General features: G+C 47.4%; 1 protein-coding gene across 4 annotated transcripts in view; it reads right to left on the reverse strand.

Moving 5' to 3' along the window:
- NRF1 (nuclear respiratory factor 1) overlaps positions 1-20,972 on the reverse strand; it is a 75,688-nt gene that overhangs the window by 44,544 nt on the left and 10,172 nt on the right. For 2 of the 4 annotated variants that reach the window (XM_074903580.1, XM_074903577.1), the window contains exons 2-5: positions 10,329-10,560; positions 7,461-7,575; positions 4,400-4,526; positions 3,678-3,818 (exon numbers count right to left, since the gene is read on the reverse strand). In XM_074903580.1, the coding sequence (XP_074759681.1) occupies positions 3,678-3,818; positions 4,400-4,526; positions 7,461-7,575; positions 10,329-10,551 (606 nt within the window). In that variant the 5' untranslated portion in view covers positions 10,552-10,560. Of the gene's footprint in view, positions 1-3,677; positions 3,819-4,399; positions 4,527-7,460; positions 7,576-10,328; positions 10,561-10,680; positions 10,821-20,972 lie in introns of all 4 variants that reach the window. The other 2 variants (XM_074903578.1, XM_074903579.1) reach the window with 2 other exon arrangements.

Raw genomic sequence — 20,972 nt, forward strand, 5'->3', positions numbered from 1 at the left:
GTTACCATCTTTGGGTGCTTGGCTTCTCCTACGTACAAACGGTCACGTACATAAAGATATCTGCTGGTTGCGCTAAAGCTGTTTGCAGGGCAGTATGCAAACAGACATCAGGGTGGCTTTTGAGAGGCCCAGATAAGCTTTGTTGGCTTGTATAAGAAGACTGCAAATCACAAGGGCATATGAAGTTTAAAAAAATTCAGATTAAAGGACAAATCACCTGTTCAGAAAAACATAAACAAATTCTAGTGACCTCGGTGAGAGCTGACTGAAGCATTGACCTCAGCATTACCCAATCTCACGCCTTAATCGTATCAGCGAGCAACTGAGAACAAGTTTAGGGGCGAACTCAACTCTGACGTATAGTGTCAACGTAGTCAAAGTCCATAAAACATCGAGATTTCTCTCTGTAATGGCTGCAGGGTAAAAGCCCCACTGCAAGACATTTTTCTTCCGCACAGCCGAGGTGGGTGATGCTCTCCATTCGCAAGTTTATAGAAGCATCTTTGCTCAGGCTAGTAAAGGCTTTATTTCCCTCAAGACCACCAGGGAAGCAGAGCAATTAAAAGGAGAGTTATTTTCATCTCCTTGTTGAGGAGCTAATGCCTCTACCACCTGCCCACTGATACCTGCAGCTGCTGAAAGCAGAGGCCTCCTTTTTCCACTCCCTGTGACACACCTCTTAATTGCACTGCCCAATTTATTTTTATAAATATTTCAGTTTTCCATAGGGCTTTGTGCAACGTAGTTGAAAAAAATCTCATTTCTTGTTAGCAAATACAAAGAACTACACTGGCAGCTCTGGGAATCAAGGTTCCTACAAAAAAACCCAATGGCACCTCTAGCAGTGCAACTGGTTGCAGCAATGTAGGAATCAGAGTTATCATCCACTCTCTCAAACCAATGTATTTCAAATTGCAGTTGTGGTAAAAAAAAAGAAAAGACAGCACGGTGGCCCCATTGTTGGATGGACTAGATGATCTTCGAGGTCTTTTCCAAGCTTGACGATTCTGTGATTCTGCATTCAGTATATCCGTGTTTTGTTTCTATTTAAAGTTTGCCCACAAGTTTGGCAAGAACTATATAGTAGCTGGATGCTTTCAGCAATAAAATCATCTCCCAAGCACCACACGCAACATCTTACTCCTTGAAAATTTTGCAAAGAGAAAGACCTTCTGGGTTGTGAAAATCCACCCAGGAGTCTGCAGTCCTGTCCATTAATTCTAGTGCTCTGTCCTCAAGTGGCCTCCAGCCATTCAAGGATCTCAAAAAAGTTTTTAAAGACCTTTACAAAACATCATTGCTGTAGGATACGTGGGGAAACTGAGGCAGCACAGCACTGGGTGCCCACAACACGCAGGCACACCACAGCAGCTGAGCTAACCAGGACAGCAATGGCCACAAAGAGCATGGACTCCATCCGCAGCTCAGGAGAAAACTTCACAAAGCTGTTTTGAGTTACCACATTGTACTAAAAAGACGAGGGCTACTCCTAACAAGATACTCATTTTACCATAATGCAGCACAAGAAGACTTGAAATAAGAAGCTCTACGTTGCTACGCTGTTGCATCAGCAGTTTGCACACTTGCTGAGTGAAGGCCCCGCAGAACACGGAGAAGAAAAACCATTTCTCATTTAACAGAGCCACAAAAAGCCTGGGAACACAGGAGTGTTGCACATGGGGTGAAAAAAAAAAAAGAAAGCCCTGCCAGCAGCTAGTGCCTCGGACTGGAGAGCTGCTTCACACGTGGAAATGCAGAGCAATCAAACCCCAGGGGCAACTGGGCTCGGCCAAATCTTTGTGCGAGGTTTCCTGAAGACCAAGGCCACATCGTGTTTGGAAAAAAAAAAAAAAAAAAAAGCGCCAACCTTATTTTTAGCTTCACATGAAAAGTATTGGTATTTATCCACAGATTTCTATGGATATTAGTATTTTATCCATAAAATAGAAGCAGAAAACACTCAAGCAGCCTTTGATGTTAAAATATTTAATTTCCAGCTCTATCACAAAAAATAAACAATATGCGTTATAAATCCAGCCGAGGCCTTTGCTGAAGTGAGAGCTTGTCACTTTTACTGCTGTTTGGACAACACGTGCAACATTAACAGCCAAACAGTTGATAGATCTTTTTATTGGCCCTTTTATATGCGCACATATCCTGCGCACTGCAAATTGGGGAAGGTTTTCAGATGTGTTACCGGATTGCAACAACCTCCCCTCCTGATCTCATTCACCCACACTCCCTTCTCTCTCGTTTCCGCCCAGCACCCCACCAGCAGCAGCTCATTGTCTTTGCCCCTTCCTCAGACCCACGTGCTGTGGGTACGGGCAACTCCAGCTTCACTACTCGCCCCACGCTAGGACGGCCTCCCTCTGCCAGAGCAAACGGACGTCTCCTTCTCCTTGTTGCAAGCCCATGGCACTTTTCTTGCTGTTACTCAGCTTAATTACTACAGTGATGAGGCCATAAAGTCAGATAAACACAAGCATTTTGTTTGCCAATATAGATGAACTCAGAGCTACATCCCTGTGATCTTTTGGTGGTCTCTCATTTTATTTTAAAAGTAAAATGTTTCCATTTCTTACTTTGCCATTTCCATGGGAAACTGTTAATGACACAAAACAAAACCTGCCTGTGGACAGCTCTTGCAGATACCACCTTTCCCAGTGGCTTAAAAAAAAATCTAGCAACTAAGTTTTGTCCTACACTGTCACGGATTACGAACGTGATCTGTTATCAGCCAAGGCACAGTAGATTTCTTTGTAAAATTTTATTAGAAGCGTGAGCTTGTCTCATTCCACCTAAGTAATGAAAATAGTGTTTTGACCAGAACGTGATCTTGCTGCAGAACACAGAGGAAATCCCCACATCTTTGCTCTACTACAACACCTCTATGTATGTTGCCCAAAGCCTCCAACCTTTCCATTTGGCTACTCCCTCAGAAGAAACCGGCTTTCAACATTTAAAATTTGTTGTGGTGCATCACACTGAGTGTATCCAGAGCCTCCTGCAAAACACATTTGCCTGCATTCAGGTCCTGAACCCCAGGGGAAGGAGATTTTCCCTCCAGACAATTCCTCCCACACCAAAGAAGCTTCTCTGGAGGGTCCCCTCCACTTTCTCCTAGCAATAAGGAGGCCAGCAAAGGGAGTCCCCCACATGCCAAGGGCAGATGACTCCCTGTCTCCATGAGAAGTATCTCCCTCAGGGTCTGATTTGAAGTGAAACCATTGGCAAACTCCCCTCTGCTCCAATCCACAGCAGAAAACAGAGGAGGGAACAAAGTACATCACACAAGGAAGGTCCAAGGAGCCTAAGTCACAATGGTACTCCACAAGCGACCTTCCTGGCCTCAGTGCCTAAAAATTACTGCCAAGTGCAGAATAAATATCTTCCCTGTTCATAGTTTATGGAAGGTGACAAAAACAGCTCAAAGGGGCACGCTCCCAGCACCCCGAGCTCTAGTTCTTACCAGCATTTCTACTGTTTCACGTAGAAAATAAGCACCAATAACAAAGCTTCACATCTAACAACTATCTGAGCTGTTACAGTCCCACGGGAAAGAGGAGATCAAATGCGTCCCCTGGAGATTCAGGCATAAGCTCCACTGCAAAATAACAGAACGTGACTGCAAGATGACAAATCTCTCTGTGGTTCTGCCACGTCTGGCTGCTTACCTGGGTCATCTTGTCCACTGAGACGGGAATGCCATCGATGGTGAGGGGCGGTAACTCTGAGTTAACCTCCTGAGGCGCAGGAGCGTGCTCTGCTAGTGCCGACTCCAGGTCTTCCAGAATCATGCTCTTGTACTTGCGTACCTGTGGGGAATCGTTAAGCTCAGGTAAACAAGGTAAGGAGCACCAGGAGAGGAGAGGGCAAGGACGCAGGGCCAGCCACCTTCCCCAAGGTGCTGCAGAACAGCAGGAGCAAACAACACCACAGCTGGCAAGAAAAAATACCCACTGGCCCCAAAGACGTGGCTGCATTGAAGAGCTGATGATGAAATATCCAGTAACACTGGCAAGTGGCAGTATTTACTGGATTAAAAGAAAAGTTCTGAAGCAAGACTTATCACGGTCAGGATCTGCTTCATTTACCGTCTGGTCCGCAACAAGGTGCAAGCACTGACAGTTGAGCCGAGTTCAAATATATCATCTCTACCTGCTCCCTCTTATTTTTAATCCAGGATATTTAGCCCTGGTGAGATGTCTTAGGCAACCATTCATGCAGTGAAGACAAGACCTCAGTGCTACCCTTGTGTCCACACAGCCTGAACTCCTGTTTCCAGGGTTTTAAACACGACCTTCAGATCACTGCCAGGCTTGCGAGGCTGCCGTGAACAGAATGAGATCTGCAGAGGTGAGCAATTTATCACACAGCTTTTTCTAGAGACACCTACCACGTTCTCCAAAGGTGCAGCACCGAATACTTTAAAGACAGGATTGGGTTTGGAGGGTGAGATGCACAGAACGATGGCCTGCTGCCCCACGCGGGTGGTGTACTCATCCAGCGTGGCTCGGAGCTTCCTGGAACGGAGGCACAGAACAGTGAATAGTTTGTCGGTTGAAAGCCCTGTAGAAACACAACCCTCTGCATTCTAAACTCTCTTTCTTAATGCTATCCATTCACAAACCAGGTAAGAAACAGAGCCCCAGCTGGTCAGATTAGCCACATAAACCGCTTCTTCCTCCACTCCCGCAGGCCTGCTGCGCTCCCTGCAGTCACCCAGCAGCTCAAATATCAATTATTTTCCCTTCTTTCCTTTTCCCATTGATGTAAAAAGCAGAGAAATCACCAGAGCAGCAAAGCTAGGACAGCAAGAGTCTGCATATCCGCTCCGTCACCGTCTAAGTCTATTAATAATACAAAACTTGTAAGGTAAAGAACTTGAATGATTCAATAAAAGAGGACTGCAAACAGAGGTTATTTTACATCCAGCCTCATAGCAGTGCATTGCAATTCTCTAGTACCAAAGTCCTCCTCCAACCAGAACTGTAAGAATTCAACCTACAGCTACAGGACAGGCAAGAACCAGAAATACTGCAACAGCTCAGCACAGGAAACCCAGGTATTCCAGACACCTGCCACATCAGCAAGTCCCTTTGCAATGATCTCTCTGCAGGAAGAAAATGCTCCATCATATACTTTCTGCCTCTTGTTCATTTTTAAGCAACGCAAGAGAACATGTCAGAAATGTTGACGGAAACTCAAAAACTGCAAAAAAGTAGCAGCAGTTATCACCAGCTAACTTGAGCATTGCCCTAAGGTGACAGTTTAGTGTCTGCCCTGGTCGTTGCAGGACCCACTGTTAGCAGAGGAGATGTGACCAAAAAGCACCAACACCACCATCAGCCTCACAGAGATCCCCAAATCAGAAGTTGTAACTTCCCACTTGATCCACAGTGGTGTAAAAATCAAGCATAAACATGTTAATCGGATGAGAGTGCAAAAAAAATGATGCATTGTGTCATTATCTTATAGGTAGTAAAATGAAGTAGTTGTATGAAGGGAGAAGAAATAATTCCTTTACAGAGGAGTTTCTTTTAAAAGATATTGTTCATATTTCAAGAGAGAAAATAATTTGCTCTTCTGAAACATTGCAATAAACATGACTGAGTCAGGGAAAGGACGGAAAACCAAAATGGAGCTATAAAAGAAAGGGAGTGCACTCCCAGGGAATATTATTTAACACTAACCCTGCCCCACTTCGTTCCAGTTTGATCATGTACAAAGGGTGATGTAGGCCTCAGCAGATGAGTAAGCAGTATGAGGAAACCAACTTAATTTCTCACCAACTTTACAAGAGTTAGATGAGGAGAGAGGGAGAAAAGGCAAAACTCTGGCCATCATTACTTCGGTGCATTAAGTGTTTGTGCAGGAGGACATCAGCGAGAAACGGAGCGACAAGTACTCCAATTCCTCTGACATAACCCAATTAAATCCAAAACAGTTTAAAAACGCAATAATTGCCTTCTTCCAAAACCTAGTAAATAGTAACAGCCAATATTTACAAATGTTTTCTGGCGATGGAACTGCAGGCAATCTCTCTGGGCTTGCGGAAAGCCTGCGCAGCGACTTCAGCACCAGCGCTCCTAGGTGGCCATCAGGCGGGCAGACAGCCTCAGAGCACCTGGAATGCAACACCTGAAGGGCTACGGAAGTTTGGTGTCTACGAAGCATGTTTCTAAAGCAAAGAAAGTGTTTCAGTTCTGTCTGGCATCTCCCCCTCAATTATTCTCCCCCAACACTGCACACTACAGGCTGGGTCAGTCTTCAGTGCGGAGCTGACACAACAGGCTCTGCTGGCAAAGAAAATTCAGGTATACACACCCCTAGATTTATTCATGGGATCATTTTATAATGCAGAAAAGACTTTTTTTGTTGGGTAGATAAGTCCTTCAAGCCACTGGGATATGGCTGTAGCTCCAGATTCTCAGGCCAGCTGCTGTTAAAGCCACCACAAATATCTCACAAGGCAGTGTTACCATGAGAGATTTAACTTGTGACTAACTGCGGTTAAAACAGAATCCCAGAATCACCTCAGCTGGAAAAGCCCTTGCAGCTCCTCCAGCCCCACCATGACCCTCCCCCTGACCGTTCCCAACTGCCCCAGATCCCTCAGCACTGGCTCAGCCCGACTCTTCAACCCCTCCAGGGATCCCGGGGACTCCCCCCTGCCCTGGGCAGCCCATTCCAAGGCCCAACAGCCCCTTCTGCACAGAAATCCTTCCTCAGAGCCAGCCTGACCCTGCCCTGGGCAGCTTGAGGCCATTCCCTCGGGGCCTGGCGCTGGCGCCTTGGCTCCAGAGACTCATCCCCCCTCTCTGCCCCCTCCTGGCAGGGAGTTGCAGAGGGCCAGGAGGTCTCCCCTCAGCCTCCTCTTCTCCAGACTGAACCCCCCCAGTTCCCCCAGCCGCTCCCCAGCAGACCTGTGCTCCAGACCCTGCCCCAGCTCCGTTGCCCTTCTCTGGCCACGCTCGAGTCATTCAATGGCCTTTGTGGGGTGAGGGGCCCAGAACTGAACCCACTCAGCGAGGGGCGGCCTCCCCAGTGCCCAGCCCAGGGCTCAGATCCCTTCCCTGTCCCTGCTGGCCACGCCAGTGCTGACACAAGCCAGGATGCCATTGCCCTCCTTGGCCCCCTGGGCACACTGCTGGCTACTGTTCAGCCGACTGGCAATCAACACCCCTAGGTCCTTCTCTGACTCGCAAACAGAACAGTGGATCCCACTCGAATGGCCACGTCAGTCCCTGTGATCGTAATATCACATTAAAGATGAGTAGAGCGGCAATTTAACCCATTTCTGCGAAGCAAAACACAGCTCTTGGGTTCCAGAAAAGATGCACAAAAATCTCCCAAGCTGGGCAACTTCTGGACAGCACGTGGTCTCACCACGCTCAGCCCTGGGGACGGATGGGGGATGCAGACAGAGGTGTCGGAGCGCGGGCGGGAGTCCTTACCGTAGCAAACGCGTCTGCTGCCTCTTGCGGATGGACGGGTTGGATTCAAAAACGTGTGGTCGCTTTCGTTTTTTACCCGTTGCCACGGCAGCAGCTGCTGCCATCCCCACAGGGCCTGGAAATCAAACCACAAAGGGTGAATCAGCACACACAGCTCTGGAACTGGCCAGAAAGGATATTGCCATTGCCCACCCCACCCGGGAATGAGTCCCAAGGGCTTCCCCACCCGACCGGAGTGACCCAAACTCCCCACTGAGCTCCCCAGCCTCCAGGATCCCTCCTCTCCAGCATCAGAGGTGTATCAAAAGGCTCCAGTCCCCAGTCTAGCAAGTCCCAGCTCAGTCTCAGGTAAAAGCCACATATTTCAGTTCAGAGTTTTCCTTACAATCACATAATTAAATATTTTATCTTGTACTTGTAAATATAAATGCTTATATTTACAAGTATATTTATAAGTATAAAAATATACTTATAAATGTACTGGTAAACTCTCAAGTATGCCAAAACTTTAAATAACTGACGCAACTGAGGAGATCCTGGTGGTAGGGGAGAAGAGACCAAGCCTGTCATGAATTCTGCTCGGACACCATCAACTAGACCATCAGTAGCCCAAGGCTTTTCTTGGGGATTAAGGACCAGTTCTAATGGGAAAGAAACTGAAAATCCAGAGTTCCCAACAGCATCCTACAAGAGTTCCCTGAAGAACAGCAGGGACCACGGCAGGGCAGTGCTACTGCTTTTGTGATCAAACTCTAGACAGAGTCTGCATAAGGGAAAGTTTCATGAAGTTAATTAGAAGCAAACCAAGCAACACGCAGCGGATGGCGCTTCCATCAGTGATCTCCAGAAATGAGTGCAGGGTCAGAGTCAAACAGCTCCTGAGCCTGCATTAGACCCCTCTGACTCCTGAGCAAACCTCAGTTGCTCTGTGTGTAGTTTCTCCATATGTCAGAGGTGCAAGATCACATCAGGGTCACAAAACTCACTATATTTTTGTGTTTAACATCGATGCAGCTACAGGATCAGAAAGTTCTCAGCTACCGATCAGTGGAAGCTGGTAGATAATAACAAAAGTCACATCTGATGATAAGTTTTCTCTAGGCAGCTGCTCTGGGAGAGGGGACACTAATGGGCAGAGCTCTGGGTGCCACTACAGAGCTAGGTTTTGTTAATCAGTAACGAGCTACCTGAGCACTACCCACGGCGGGCACAGCAAGCACCACTGCATACTGCTCCAACAATCCTGTGCTTGTGAGAAATGAAGGAAGATGTTGACTTTTGGGGGACTAGAAGAACATTTGCTCTGGAGAAGTGAGGAAGGGCTACGCTGGGCTCTCGGGGAAGCCAGCCCATGCCACAAACTGAAGCCGCCTGCCCTGGGGAAGAGGAGAAGCTCCTGCCTTGGGGTGCCCACCAGTCCAGGGGCTGGAAGGACACTGGGTGGGCTCGCAGGCAGGTGAGAGCCACCAGAAGCCCCTCCTGCAATCACCACCTGGGACTGAAGAGCTTCTGTGCTAGAAGGGAAGGGGGAAAGGAAAAATCCTGCAGGAGCTGAGGCTGGAAAATTAATAAGCAATGGGTGCAGGATGCTCAGTGAGGTGGTGGAACTTCACAGGTCCAGTCAAGCACATCAAGAGTTTTATATCTCAGATAAAGGCTGATAAGGCATCTGTGAGTTCTTATTTATCACTGCATTTTTTTCTACTAGTGAGACAGATCCACTACAAGGCACATCTGGAGGACATTTACAGGGGCTTCACTGGAAGGAGTTTGTGAATCTGAAATACTTTCCAAGCCCAGATATGCCAGGAACCTTTGTGGCATCTCCTTGAGAGAGGCCTAGCACGTGAACACCCTGGCTAAGCAGGGTTTTGTAGCACTCCTGGGTTATTTTTGCTGCTGTTTATATGGCCCTGAAATAAGCGTGGTTTTTGAGATACTCAGTATTTCATTTTTTGAGGCAGCACATACCAGGGAACTTTTTTATTGTACAAACGAGTCTCTTAATCCCAATACCTTTATATTAGACACAGATAAAATGATGTAAGATTCAAGCAGCCAGAAGACCTTGCGAAGAAGTGGCTATTAAAGCCAGGGCACTAAGGAAGCATTCATGAGCCAGCAGTGTGCCCAGGGGCCAAGGAGGGCAATGGCATCCTGGCTTGTGTCAGCACTGGCGTGGCCAGCAGGGACAGGGAAGGGATCTGAGCCCTGGGCTGGGCACTGGGGAGGCCGCCCCTCGCTGAGGGGGTTCAGTTCTGGGCCCCTCACCCCAAAAAGGCCATTGAATGACTCGAGCGTGGCCAGAGAAGGGCAACGGAGCTGGGGCAGGGTCTGGAGCACAGGTCTGCTGGGGAGCGGCTGGGGGAACTGGGGGGGTTCAGTCTGGAGAAGAGGAGGCTGAGGGGAGACCTCCTGGCCCTCTGCAACTCCCTGCCAGGAGGGGGCAGAGAGGGGGGATGAGTCTCTGGAGCCAAGGAGCCAGCGCCAGGCCCCGAGGGAATGGCCTCAAGCTGCCCAGGGCAGGGTCAGGCTGGCTCTGAGGAAGGATTTCTGTGCAGAAGGGGCTGTTGGGCCTTGGAATGGGCTGCCCAGGGCAGGGGGGAGTCCCCGGGATCCCTGGAGGGGTTGAAGAGTCGGGCTGAGCCAGCGCTGAGGGATCTGGGGGAGTTGGGAACGCTCAGGGTGAGGTTCATGCTTGGGCTGGAGGAGCTGTAAGGGTTTTTCCAACTGAGATGATTCTGTGATTCTTCCCTAGCAGAGCACCCTGTGGCGTGACAAGACCACCCGACACCCTCAAGCACTGGTTGTGACCTCTGCACAAACCCTCCGTTCAGCGAATGACGCCAAGCATCCCGCTGGTTTTACCTGCTGCTGCCAGGTGGGCGGTGACCTCGTCGGCAGCCGTGGAGTTGAGGATGTCCGAGTCATCGTAGGAGGTGTCCTCTGGTGAAGATGGCGAGTCCTCATCTGCACTCAGCATGCTGTGCTCTGTGTAGGTGGCCACATGGACCTGCTGCACCTGCTGGGCCACTGCGTGGGCCTCGATGGTGGCCATGTGCTCTGTTTGGGTCACTCCGTGTTCTTCCATTAATAGCTACTGTCAGAGGAGACAAAAATCACAGGAAGGGGTTACTGACACTGAACTAAAGGAGGGCAGCCAGAAATTTCTGAGCCAGCTAGATGGGCAGGCCATGACCAAGAGGGAACAAGAGATTACCTCCCCCAGTGGCAGTGGTCTTCTACGAGAGGGAAACAACAACTGCACCAAGAGCCAGAAGAGAAACTTCAAGTTTAAGAGTTTCAAAAAATCCATAGTTCCAAACAACATGGCATAGCAGGCAGAGGCAGTCATCGTTGCTGGAGGAAAGGTCTTTAAGGATCTTGTAGCCCTGAGATTATGTGCCCCTCCCACACCCTACACATTAAGAGGCCTGATCAAAGCTGGAAATTTTATTTGCCACTTCAAGATCTAGCTTTCAGGGAAGGCGCTCGAGAGCAATACACAATCTCTCTCCACCAACCTCAGTAGCTCAGGACACAAATGAGGATGCCAGTACAGAAGTTTACTGGCAGCAAGTTGAGTTCTGGAAACCACTTTTGTTGTCTCACTTGTTTGGATTCCGGAAGCCGGCAAAATCACTACAACCCAAGCACAAATATTACATAAAGCATATTTATCTAATGCACCTAGTGGTAAACCACTGAGCAAGGTAGCAGCTTACATAGTCAGCAGGGCACTGGACCACACAGCATGAACATAAATCTGTGCAGAAGGAACAAGAGAGGAGATACACAGATATTTTCAGTGTGTGTCTACCAGACATTTGTGGAAAAGGAACAGCACATCCGTAAGATTTCAAACTACATGAGAAGAATTAGGACATCAACCCTCAAAAACAGATTCCCCAAAACCCTCTCAGGGCAAGCAGCAGAGGGAAAGAGATGACTAGCTGTAGGGAACAATAAAATATAACCTGCAAATTCTGACCCTGTAAGCACAATCATTGAATTTAAAGCTCTTGATTGACCCCCTCTTCATGGAAACCTGCTCAGCTTGTCAGGAGAGCGCTAGGAGCACGGACACAGACCACAGAGTGGTCTCGGATACGTGGCTGTGTAGCTGCTCGATGAACTCAGACAAGCCGTGGCATCACACGCAGCTTTGTCCTTCAAAAGCTTGCAATAGCTTCTATTATCCATATCATCTCATAAATACATAGCACTTTGCAAATTATCAGCGTGACAACAACCTCAGCCTGACAAAATAATCGCCAAGCTTCTACTGATCATACAAACCCACATCCTGATGAGCAAAACATGGAACACCACGGCAGGACTGATGAGACACTGGGACCCAGACCAGCAGAAAGAACTTTGTCAAGAGGGTTATTTCGACCAAACTAACCAATAGTTACACAAAGAAGGAGCAACTAATTGAGACGTGGCAGGACAGAAAGCTCCAGAGGAGAAGAGAAGACTCCTCAGTCGGAGCTGCTAACACGTGGGCAAACAGGAACAGATCAGGTGGGAGGTGGGAGAAGGTTAAAGGAGAGGACCTGAGCCTTGCTCTGAATTCAGGAAAGAGTACGAAGGGACGGGTATGACCAAGGCTGTGGAGGAAGGAGTATTTTTTGCAACAGCAGAAACTCAGAAGCAAGGAAACAGTTGCCATAGTCCAGACAACAAATGGAAGAAAAGGTAGAGTGGGGACTGACTGGTGTTTAGATGCATTTATTTCTGCCTCAAATCTACTGACCAAAGAGCCAAAATATGACAGATATTTTTTTTCCCCCCATGACCAGCTGGTTTCTAAAGGCTTGTTTCCACATGCCTCAAAATGTCTTCTGCAACTCAGTGAACTGACTATTACGGACATTTATAAAACAGCTCTTCCAAAGACAGTTCCAACTTGAAGACAGCAAAAATAGGGATGCAATTATTTTAGAGAGTCCTGTCCTCAAAACAGGACCCATTTCCCCCATTTTACTTAAGCACATTTGGTTTTTTACAGGAAACAAAAGCTGCATCTCAAACGCAGGGAAAATATTCCCCGGATAGCAGTAAGAGAAAGCTTCCCATTCAAACGCCAGAGGCATGTACATTGTTAAACAGGGGATGAGATGAACTTTCTGGTGTAGCAACAGGACCAAGATATTGAAAGGAGACTTGGAATGAGCCAAAGAAGTCCACTGAACACAAAGTCAAAACACTCATTACCGTGCAGACGTTATAACCACCAAACCATGCTGGTCTTGCCCTACTTGAGCCACACAGAGGGTGGTTGCAGTCCATCACCTCATCTGGACTTGCCCAGCCAGACGAGATGTTTGTAAACATCGTGTTATCCCTGAAATGGCTGTGGGCAGCCAGACAGCCACCCTCTTGCTCAACAGATGGTGGTTTCCCAACCACTTAGGGTTTAGGATGAACTAACTTCATGTATTCGCTTGCAAAATGATTTCATTCCTACTGCAGCCGCCACAGTAGCCTTGGTCTTCCTTGAGAAGCCAAATCTGACCTAACGACTTTGGCGTGGTTTCCCAAACAGAAATCCTGGGTGAGGAGGGGATGGAGAGCAGCCCCCAGGAGAAGGACTTGGAAGCATTAGCAGATGGAAAACTGTGAGCCAACAACACGTACTCGTAGCCCAGAAAGGCCCCGTGTGCTGGGCTGCACCCAGAGCAGGGTGGGCACAGGGCCAGGGGGGGATTCTCCCCCTCTGCTCCGCTCTGGGAGACCCCCCTGCAGGGCTGGGTCCAGCTCTGGGGCACCAACAGCAGAAGGACACGGACCTGCTCCAGCGGGGCCAGAGGAGGCCACGGAGATGCTGGGGGGGCTGGAGCCCCCCCTGTGAGGACAGGCTGGGAGAGTTGGGGGGTTCAGCTGGAGGAGAGAAGGCTCCGGGGAGACCTTAGAGCGACCCCCCAGGGCTGAAAGGGGCTGCGGGAAAGGGGGGAGGGACTTGATGAGGGGGAACGGGGTTAAACGGACAGAGGGGAGATTTAGATGAGATCTGAGGCAGAAATTGTTCCCTGTGAGGGGGGTGAGGCCCTGGCACAGGCTGCCCAGAGAAGCTGTGGCTGCCCCCTCCCTGGAAGGGTTCAAGGCCAGGCTGGACGGGGCTTTGGGCAACCTGGGCTGGTGGAAGGTGGCCCTGCCCGGGGCAGGGGGTTGGAACTAGATGGTCTTTAAGATCCCTTCCAACCCAAACCATTCTGTAATTCTATGATTTACTAATACAAAGAAATCCAGGTACATCTTTCCAAAGCGTTACCGAACCTTCCAAAAAGCCAAAACCAATTTCCAAAGCATTTGGCCCAGCTCAATTCTGTCCAGTTAACCAACAATTCAGACCTTAGAGGCCAAGCTCCTCAGGAAGTACCAGTCTCCCTCCACTGACCAGAGAGGGAGGCCACAGCAACCTGCCTTCGAACACAGGCATTGTGGGTTTGCAGCTAAAACACAAAAAAAGAGTCCAGATTAGAGAATCCCTTTATTTTCCATGTCTGTCTATGGCCTATTTCTCTCCAGGCTGTACACACTTCTAACAAGACTCACATAAAATGAACAGCCTCTACTAACAGACTAGAATGTCCACACCTACCACCAACTTCATTGTGGAGCATCAAAGCCACCTCCATTAACTGACGTCTGCATAGGGGATAGAAGCAGAAGGGAACTGTGTGTATTTAGACAGTGGCTCTCCATCCATGAGATAACAGCGCTCTCACACACAGATATTTTCTAAATGTTAGGGTGATACTGGTTTGATACTGGTTTGCGTGTCCCAGCTTGGCAGTCAGTCTGGTTACAACCAAGGACCTGTACACCCAACTGAGATGGAAGGAAGGACTTGGTCACGTATTTAATTATGCAGCTGGCTGGTATGATGGAAGGAAGCATGGCCTAGCAACTAAAAGAAACAAATACCAGGATATAGGTCCAGTACTGGAAGCTGCCCAGGTACTGAGATGACCATAGCACCAGAATCACCCTTGGCACTGGGAAGGCTGGGGAAGAGGCACATCTATATTTACACTCCCACTAACACTGCCCCAAGATATTGAGAGATTTTTTTTGTTCATGAAACACTAAGGGATCCCCCTAGAAGTTCCTAAATAGTATGGACAGGAAACTAAATTCAATCTGGACAACAAGCAAATGTTTTCAAACTTCTGTTTTCTATCCAGGCGTGGGCAAGAGGAACTCAACCACGCGGGACAGCAGAAGTGCTGTTGTGAGACTTATGAACCTACTGAGGTTATGGCTAAAGCCAAATCACCTTCAAACTCACAAACCTCCCTAAAAGGCTGCTAGAGTTAGAGGCTTGCTGTTGCCCAATGCTGTTTACAACTCAGACTGTAATATTAGAACCATTCAAAAATAGCAGCAATTCAAATACCACCAGTAAGGAAGGGACCAAGATGCTGAGGTACATTGAAGCAAACTGAAAAACTTCTGGTTGAAAAAAAAAAACAAATCAGCTGTAAACCCCTTCCAAGGAATTTATTTTGCAATCACCATAGAAAAATGGTCAAGGAGTATAAAAAAAAAAACAAAAAACCCCAAAACACTCAGCAGCCCAGGTCTTTCCCAAGCTACCATGCTTCTTCTGAAAGGGTATTGCTGTTTTTCTCAATGGAGCAACACAAACCTTCCATTAAAACAAAAAATGTATTTATCCACATGAAAATACGATCAGAACATAACTGACAAAGCGTAGTAACCTTTTAGCTCATCAGGAGACACTGCAAGGCAATGGATGCTTCCGAAACATCTTTCCTTTGGAAGGAAACCTGCTTGAATCACGAGGCACCTGATTCCACCAGAAACGTTCTTTATATATATAAAATTATTAGTAGAGTGAAACTATGCACTTCTGAATCAGCAAGCAGATGGCTGGGTAAGCAACATCAATACTCCTCCCGGGCAACTACACAAACTTAAACACATGTGCATTTGATCCAGTTTTTACACGCACACGTCCTGCTTCAGCACACAGAGCCTGGCTGAATTTTGGCATTTTGGGAACAGTTAGCTACAAGCAATGACTGGGATAATCAACAACAAGATCATCATGTTTATTTAAAGATGAAGCCCACTTGATTCAAACAAGGTCTAATAACCATCAAACTACCACAAACTCTTTCCTCTCTCCACTGCCTCCCAACCAAGAGTCCAAGCTGTAAAGTATGAAGGTCACTTGCTTCCTCCGTGGCACTATTAGATTTCCTCACTCTTTATCTTTCCTGCCTGTAGAAAAGCAGGTATAAGCTGGAAAAAAAGGCAATAAACTACTAGAGCTCTTCGGTAAACAGTGCAGCCTGCCCAACTGTGCAGACACCACCACCACCAGCTCTAGTAATTAATTTCCAAGTTGTAACTCAGATTAATTCTAGTTTAACCCAACAGGTGGCTTCATTCAGTGCAGATTTTCTACTTTTTCCGTTTCTGCGCCGTTTTCATACCTCTACATTTTCCTTTCAGAAAATTTCCAAATGTCTCCAGAATCATACACTGATGGGCACTGCGCCTTATCTTTGGGTGCTGAAACCTTTGGTAGTTATTCACATATTCAAATTATTCCCAAAGGATCCCTGATACAAGTCAGACTTTGTGGGCAAACACCCTGACTGGCAGTTTCTGCTGGTGATTACCAACCTGTTGATACTGTTGCTGCCCCAACAGCAAAGCATCTCTGTTATGCATCCAAAGGGTCTGCACTTGGATTTGAACAGGGATTCAGGCACAGGAAATTAAAGGAAAGTTTGCCTTGATTAATTTTAGAGATGAGTATTCATCCTTCCAAAAAAGGGAAGTTTATTCCTGTTTTCCTTCAGAAACCAGAAGAGTTTTGGGTGTAAGGGAACCCTAATGATATAATGATGCCTGCAAAGACATTTCCTGGTAGTTGTAGCTTAGTCCAGAAGCCTTGGATGACAGCCAGAAGTATTTTTAAAGGCATTTAAAAGTGCTTAAAAAAATATGAGGATAAAGTCCCTCTCATCACACAGTGCAGTTGCTTTATGACTGTGTCAGAGGTTCCTTTGATGCACTGTCAACTATGATCAATGGTTGTTGACACCAGCTCTGGAAGAATACCAGATGCAGGAGGAGCAAAGCAAACTAAAATAGCAGAAGCCGTACCATTCAAACCAGAAGAAAACAACAGAAACTGAACATAAAACCCACAAATCTACGTTAAATTTAAACCCACGTGGATTAAAACGAAGGCCTCGTCTGCTCAGTGTAATCTGTGGTATGAATGTAAAGAGATGTAACTTGATCAATACAAAACCATGGGGGTTATCCCACTGTAGAAACTGTCCTCTACCACCACCACCACCTAGTTTAAAGTTGCTTCATGGGTGCTTTAAACTGAGCCAAAAATAAAATGGCCACGCCAGAAAAAATGATGAGGTACACCAGCATGACTGGAAAAACTCTCTTACACAGACAGGGCTTGGACTTATTTTTATCCTTTAGACCGCTGAGGCGGTTTTACTTCAGATGCTGCAGAAGCACAGGACATTGTCTTCTGAGAGCCTTAACTTCGAGACGAGCGTTCGTCTGCTGGCATTTTAAATTACACAACCAGTTTTACTAACTTATCTCACACTGTGCCTAATTCATCCAAAACCCTCTTCAGATTAACAGTAAATAAAAGAGTCACTGGATCTCACTTCTTCAGCCGTTTCAATAATTTTGTAAGGATGCAAAATACAGATTATTTGAATAAAGACTGAAGGGCTGAGACCCAGAGTATTTTGACAGACCTGCTCTGCGCTGACGCATCCACAGCTCACTCCTGCCACGTGTGCTCAGATCCCTCCTAAGAGAGCAAACAGCGCACAAAAAAGGAGCTCAGGGAATGCAGGGGCACAAGTTTTAAATGAAAAGAGGGTACATTGAGATCAGATCTAAAGAAGAAATTCTTCCCTGTGAGGGGGGTGAGGCCCTGGCACAGGCTGCCCAGAGAAGCTGTGGCTGCCCCCTCCCTAGAAGGGTTCAAGGCCAGGCTGGACGGGGCTTTGGGCAACCTGGGCTGGTGGAAGGTGGCCCTGAACATGGCAAGGGGGTTGGAACTGGATGATCTCTAAGGTCCCTTCCACCCAAACCATTTTGTGATTCTATAAGCCTACCGTTCTGAAACGGGTTAGGAACAGCTAACAGCCTTCTCAACATCCAAACCATCAAATATAAAGTTCTCATGCTCAAGTTTTGCAGCCAGACCCTCATTTTGCTCCAGCATTTCAGCGCTCACTCAACAAGCAAACCTCTCTTATGTAAGCCAACACCATATAGCCCAAGAAGTCACTGTGAAAAAGAGTGGGTTGTCTTTCTTAGAAAACTTGCTGCTTCATCAATTAAATAGTGCTGTATTTGCAAATAATCCTGGTTGTCAGAGTTCAGGTTTCATACCAAGAGTAAGTCACTATGGGCAGAACATGAGACGAGAGTTCACCTCTATTCTGTAACAGCATCCACAGGAGTATGACATTTTATAACTCAAATGCAAGAGTTAGCAAGTCACCGACAGCAAATGGAGAGTCCAAGTCTCACGCAGCCTGCTCAGTGCGCTGTAGCACAACCTTTCCTGACCAAAGGCTTTGGGAAGGATGAAGTCCCACCCCAGCCAGCGGCACAGCACCGCTGCACAGAGGAACCAACCTTACCTGACGGACACCCAGAGCTCGAGCAGCAGCTCTGCCTTCTGCAGTGTTATATGCACGGATTTAGAAATTACACAGGAGGAAGACACACAGACACACATTCTTTATCAGAATCCACTTGATAAGTGATCAATGTCAGCAATTACTTTAACAGAGACATTAACCTTTCCAGCTTGGGGTACTGTCCCTGTACTTGTTGCAGGCTGGTCAGGTCATCGACCCCCTTCTCCTCCCAGGAACAAGACTCAGGAGAAAGGTTGCACTGCAGTGTCCTCTAACAAACTGGCCTCAAATTGCTGAAAAAAAATTTATAATGGGAACAAATTTAGTTGCTATGGGAAGCTACACTAACTAGTGAAAAAAAGAGGTAACGAGCTTACATCAGTTCACATCTCTGGAAAAAGCCAGCCAGCCTGCATCAAGCTTCTCCTCATCCTCCCTTCATCTAAACATCAGGGGAGTCAATACCTGAACCCACGAAGGTGTGTGCAGAGGTCTAGGCTGGTGTCCACAGAGGCCCAGCTCCTCCACAGCACAGACAGGTTATTTAAAAAGGCACAAACCAGGCTGTTAGCTAGCGACAGAGCCACTGAAATACAAAGAGCAGGGCAGCGAAGCAGCCTCGTGGCCTGCAAAGCCTCTCATGTAGAGGAGGGTTTGTAACGGCGTTTTCCCAAAGCCATGCCTTGTATTCAGAGTACTGTAACGTAAGCAGAAAGGAAGAGACAAGCCAACGTTGTGGCTGCTCAGTTAGCTCAGGGGACATCAGATATTCCTGGGTTTTTTCAATAATTTTTTTTTTTTTTTTTAAATTTGCTTTGGGTTTTTTTTAAATTAAGTAATTTAGAGGATGTATTTAAGAGGGCCAATTCTACGCATCCACTCTCAAGAATAATCCCTCTGGCTCATTTTCTAATTTGTTTCAAAGGAATGGAAACACTCCTGTTTTCTTTCCCAGACCATTTTCTGTTTGATCACCATAGTCAGTACCAATTCCTTATCAACAACCCTGCTCTGCACGGGAACTTGGCACATAGCACTTGGTCTGGCACTACACAGCAGTCTCAAGACCAGTGTAAAAAGGAAAAAAAAAAAAATTTAAATCTGGTTCATCATTCAAGCTGGCCACCCTCCTCATGGTTTTAACTTCAATGAAATACTGCTCCATGCTTGGCAAGTTTGAGTGTTTTCCAGAAAATGTGCAACACCTCCTCCCTTTCTTCCACTCTTTTTGTAAAGTTGACAAGCATCTGGAGTTTAATATGCCCTTAATGGATTCAAGCCTCCGCTGTAAATAAGTCGTTTGCTTTGCATTAAACAACCGACATCACACTGGCACTTTTGTTCTTGGAGGCGATTGCGGAGAGTTAATCAACAGGGCTCCTGTGATCCGGGTGTGTTAATTCTCCTGCAGCAGCTCCGTGGGCTGCGGGGTGGCTGCTGCAGCCATCAGTCACCGCCTGCTAAGCCCCTTCTTGCAGCTCTCCAGTGGGGTTCAGCCACATAGACCAGCACCTCTGCTAGGAAATGGGCCTCTAAATCAGGTTTTAGCCATTTGCTGCTCGGTTTGCTTTTCTCCCTTCCCCTAGCTCGGAGAGGAGCCATGGTGTTTACTCAACTAAAGGCTGCTTCTCCAACAACGCTGTGAGGAGGCAGTGGTGATGCTCAGCATCACTCTCGTGCTCATCTCCATCCCTTGGCCACCGCAGCGAGGCAGGAGCAGAGTTTCGCAGTGCAGGTCGCAAAGGTGCTGGCGGTGGCACGTGGGGCTTCACACACACAAAGCGTGTGCCCCGCTGAGCTGCCTTCCTCGCTCCTATGAGCCCGCCAGGGCGGGGAAGGTAGACCACATCGCTCCAGTTTATTTTAAGAACTACCAACTGTTTACAGCTGCAACAGCTCATCCGCCTGCCTGCCACAGAGACCGTGGGCATCAGTGTCATCTCGCGAGAGGGAGGGATCGAAAATACCTTTGATGATCCAGGCCAACGTGACTTGAGGGAGTTTTTTCAGTTAACCTGGTTTCATACTTCATGTATTCAATCAGATTAAAAAGCACTTCCTATGCACTTAGTACATAAGAATATTTTATTTAAAAAGCTATTTCAGACTTCCGGCTGTACATCTAGATAAACTCCAAATTCCCCGCAAAGACAGCCTGGAATAATTCGTAAGTGAAAACTGATCCAGCAAGGAATAAATCATTTGCCATTTACTAATAAAATCAAATCCTGTTTGAGTGTAATTATACCTTTGAAATTGTCCGGTACTGCTTTTTGCTATTCCGGCACAAAGCCCCCTACGCATTTTTTAAAGCAAGTACGTACATCCTGACACAGTTGGTTTCCAATCAGCAGATTTCAGTGGTTATACTAACCATGAAGAACTAACCTCATTCAGAAGCAACGGCAACACAAACCAAGAGATCGTACACCCCGATTGTCACAAGGAGCCATGACTGGAATCACTGGTGCTCATCCAGATTAAATAGTCTTGGGAGACCTGTGCCTACCCTCTGATTACAACAGCCTCAAACGGCCCGGTTCTGATAGCTCCTGGTCCGAGTTAGAGAAGCTGCCAAGCTCCAGCGGCGGGGAGGATTAGAGGTCAACCTCTAACAGAGGAGAGATGGCCAGTCTTGGCTTGGGGCTGGCCTGGCTGCATTTCTCCTCTATCTGGGCCAGCGCTGGCTGGTACCTGGAAGCCACATCTCAAAGCTGTCCACCTCCCAGCCAAGCCTGACTCACACAGGCGCAGTTCTCACTCGCAGCATTTCCTGATGATGCTGGTTAAGAAACCACTTCCAGATGAAATCTGAGATGGCAGGAGGTCTGTG

Source organism: Athene noctua, chromosome 3, assembly GCF_965140245.1.
Source record: "Athene noctua chromosome 3, bAthNoc1.hap1.1, whole genome shotgun sequence".
NCBI classification, from domain to species: domain Eukaryota; kingdom Metazoa; phylum Chordata; class Aves; order Strigiformes; family Strigidae; genus Athene; species Athene noctua.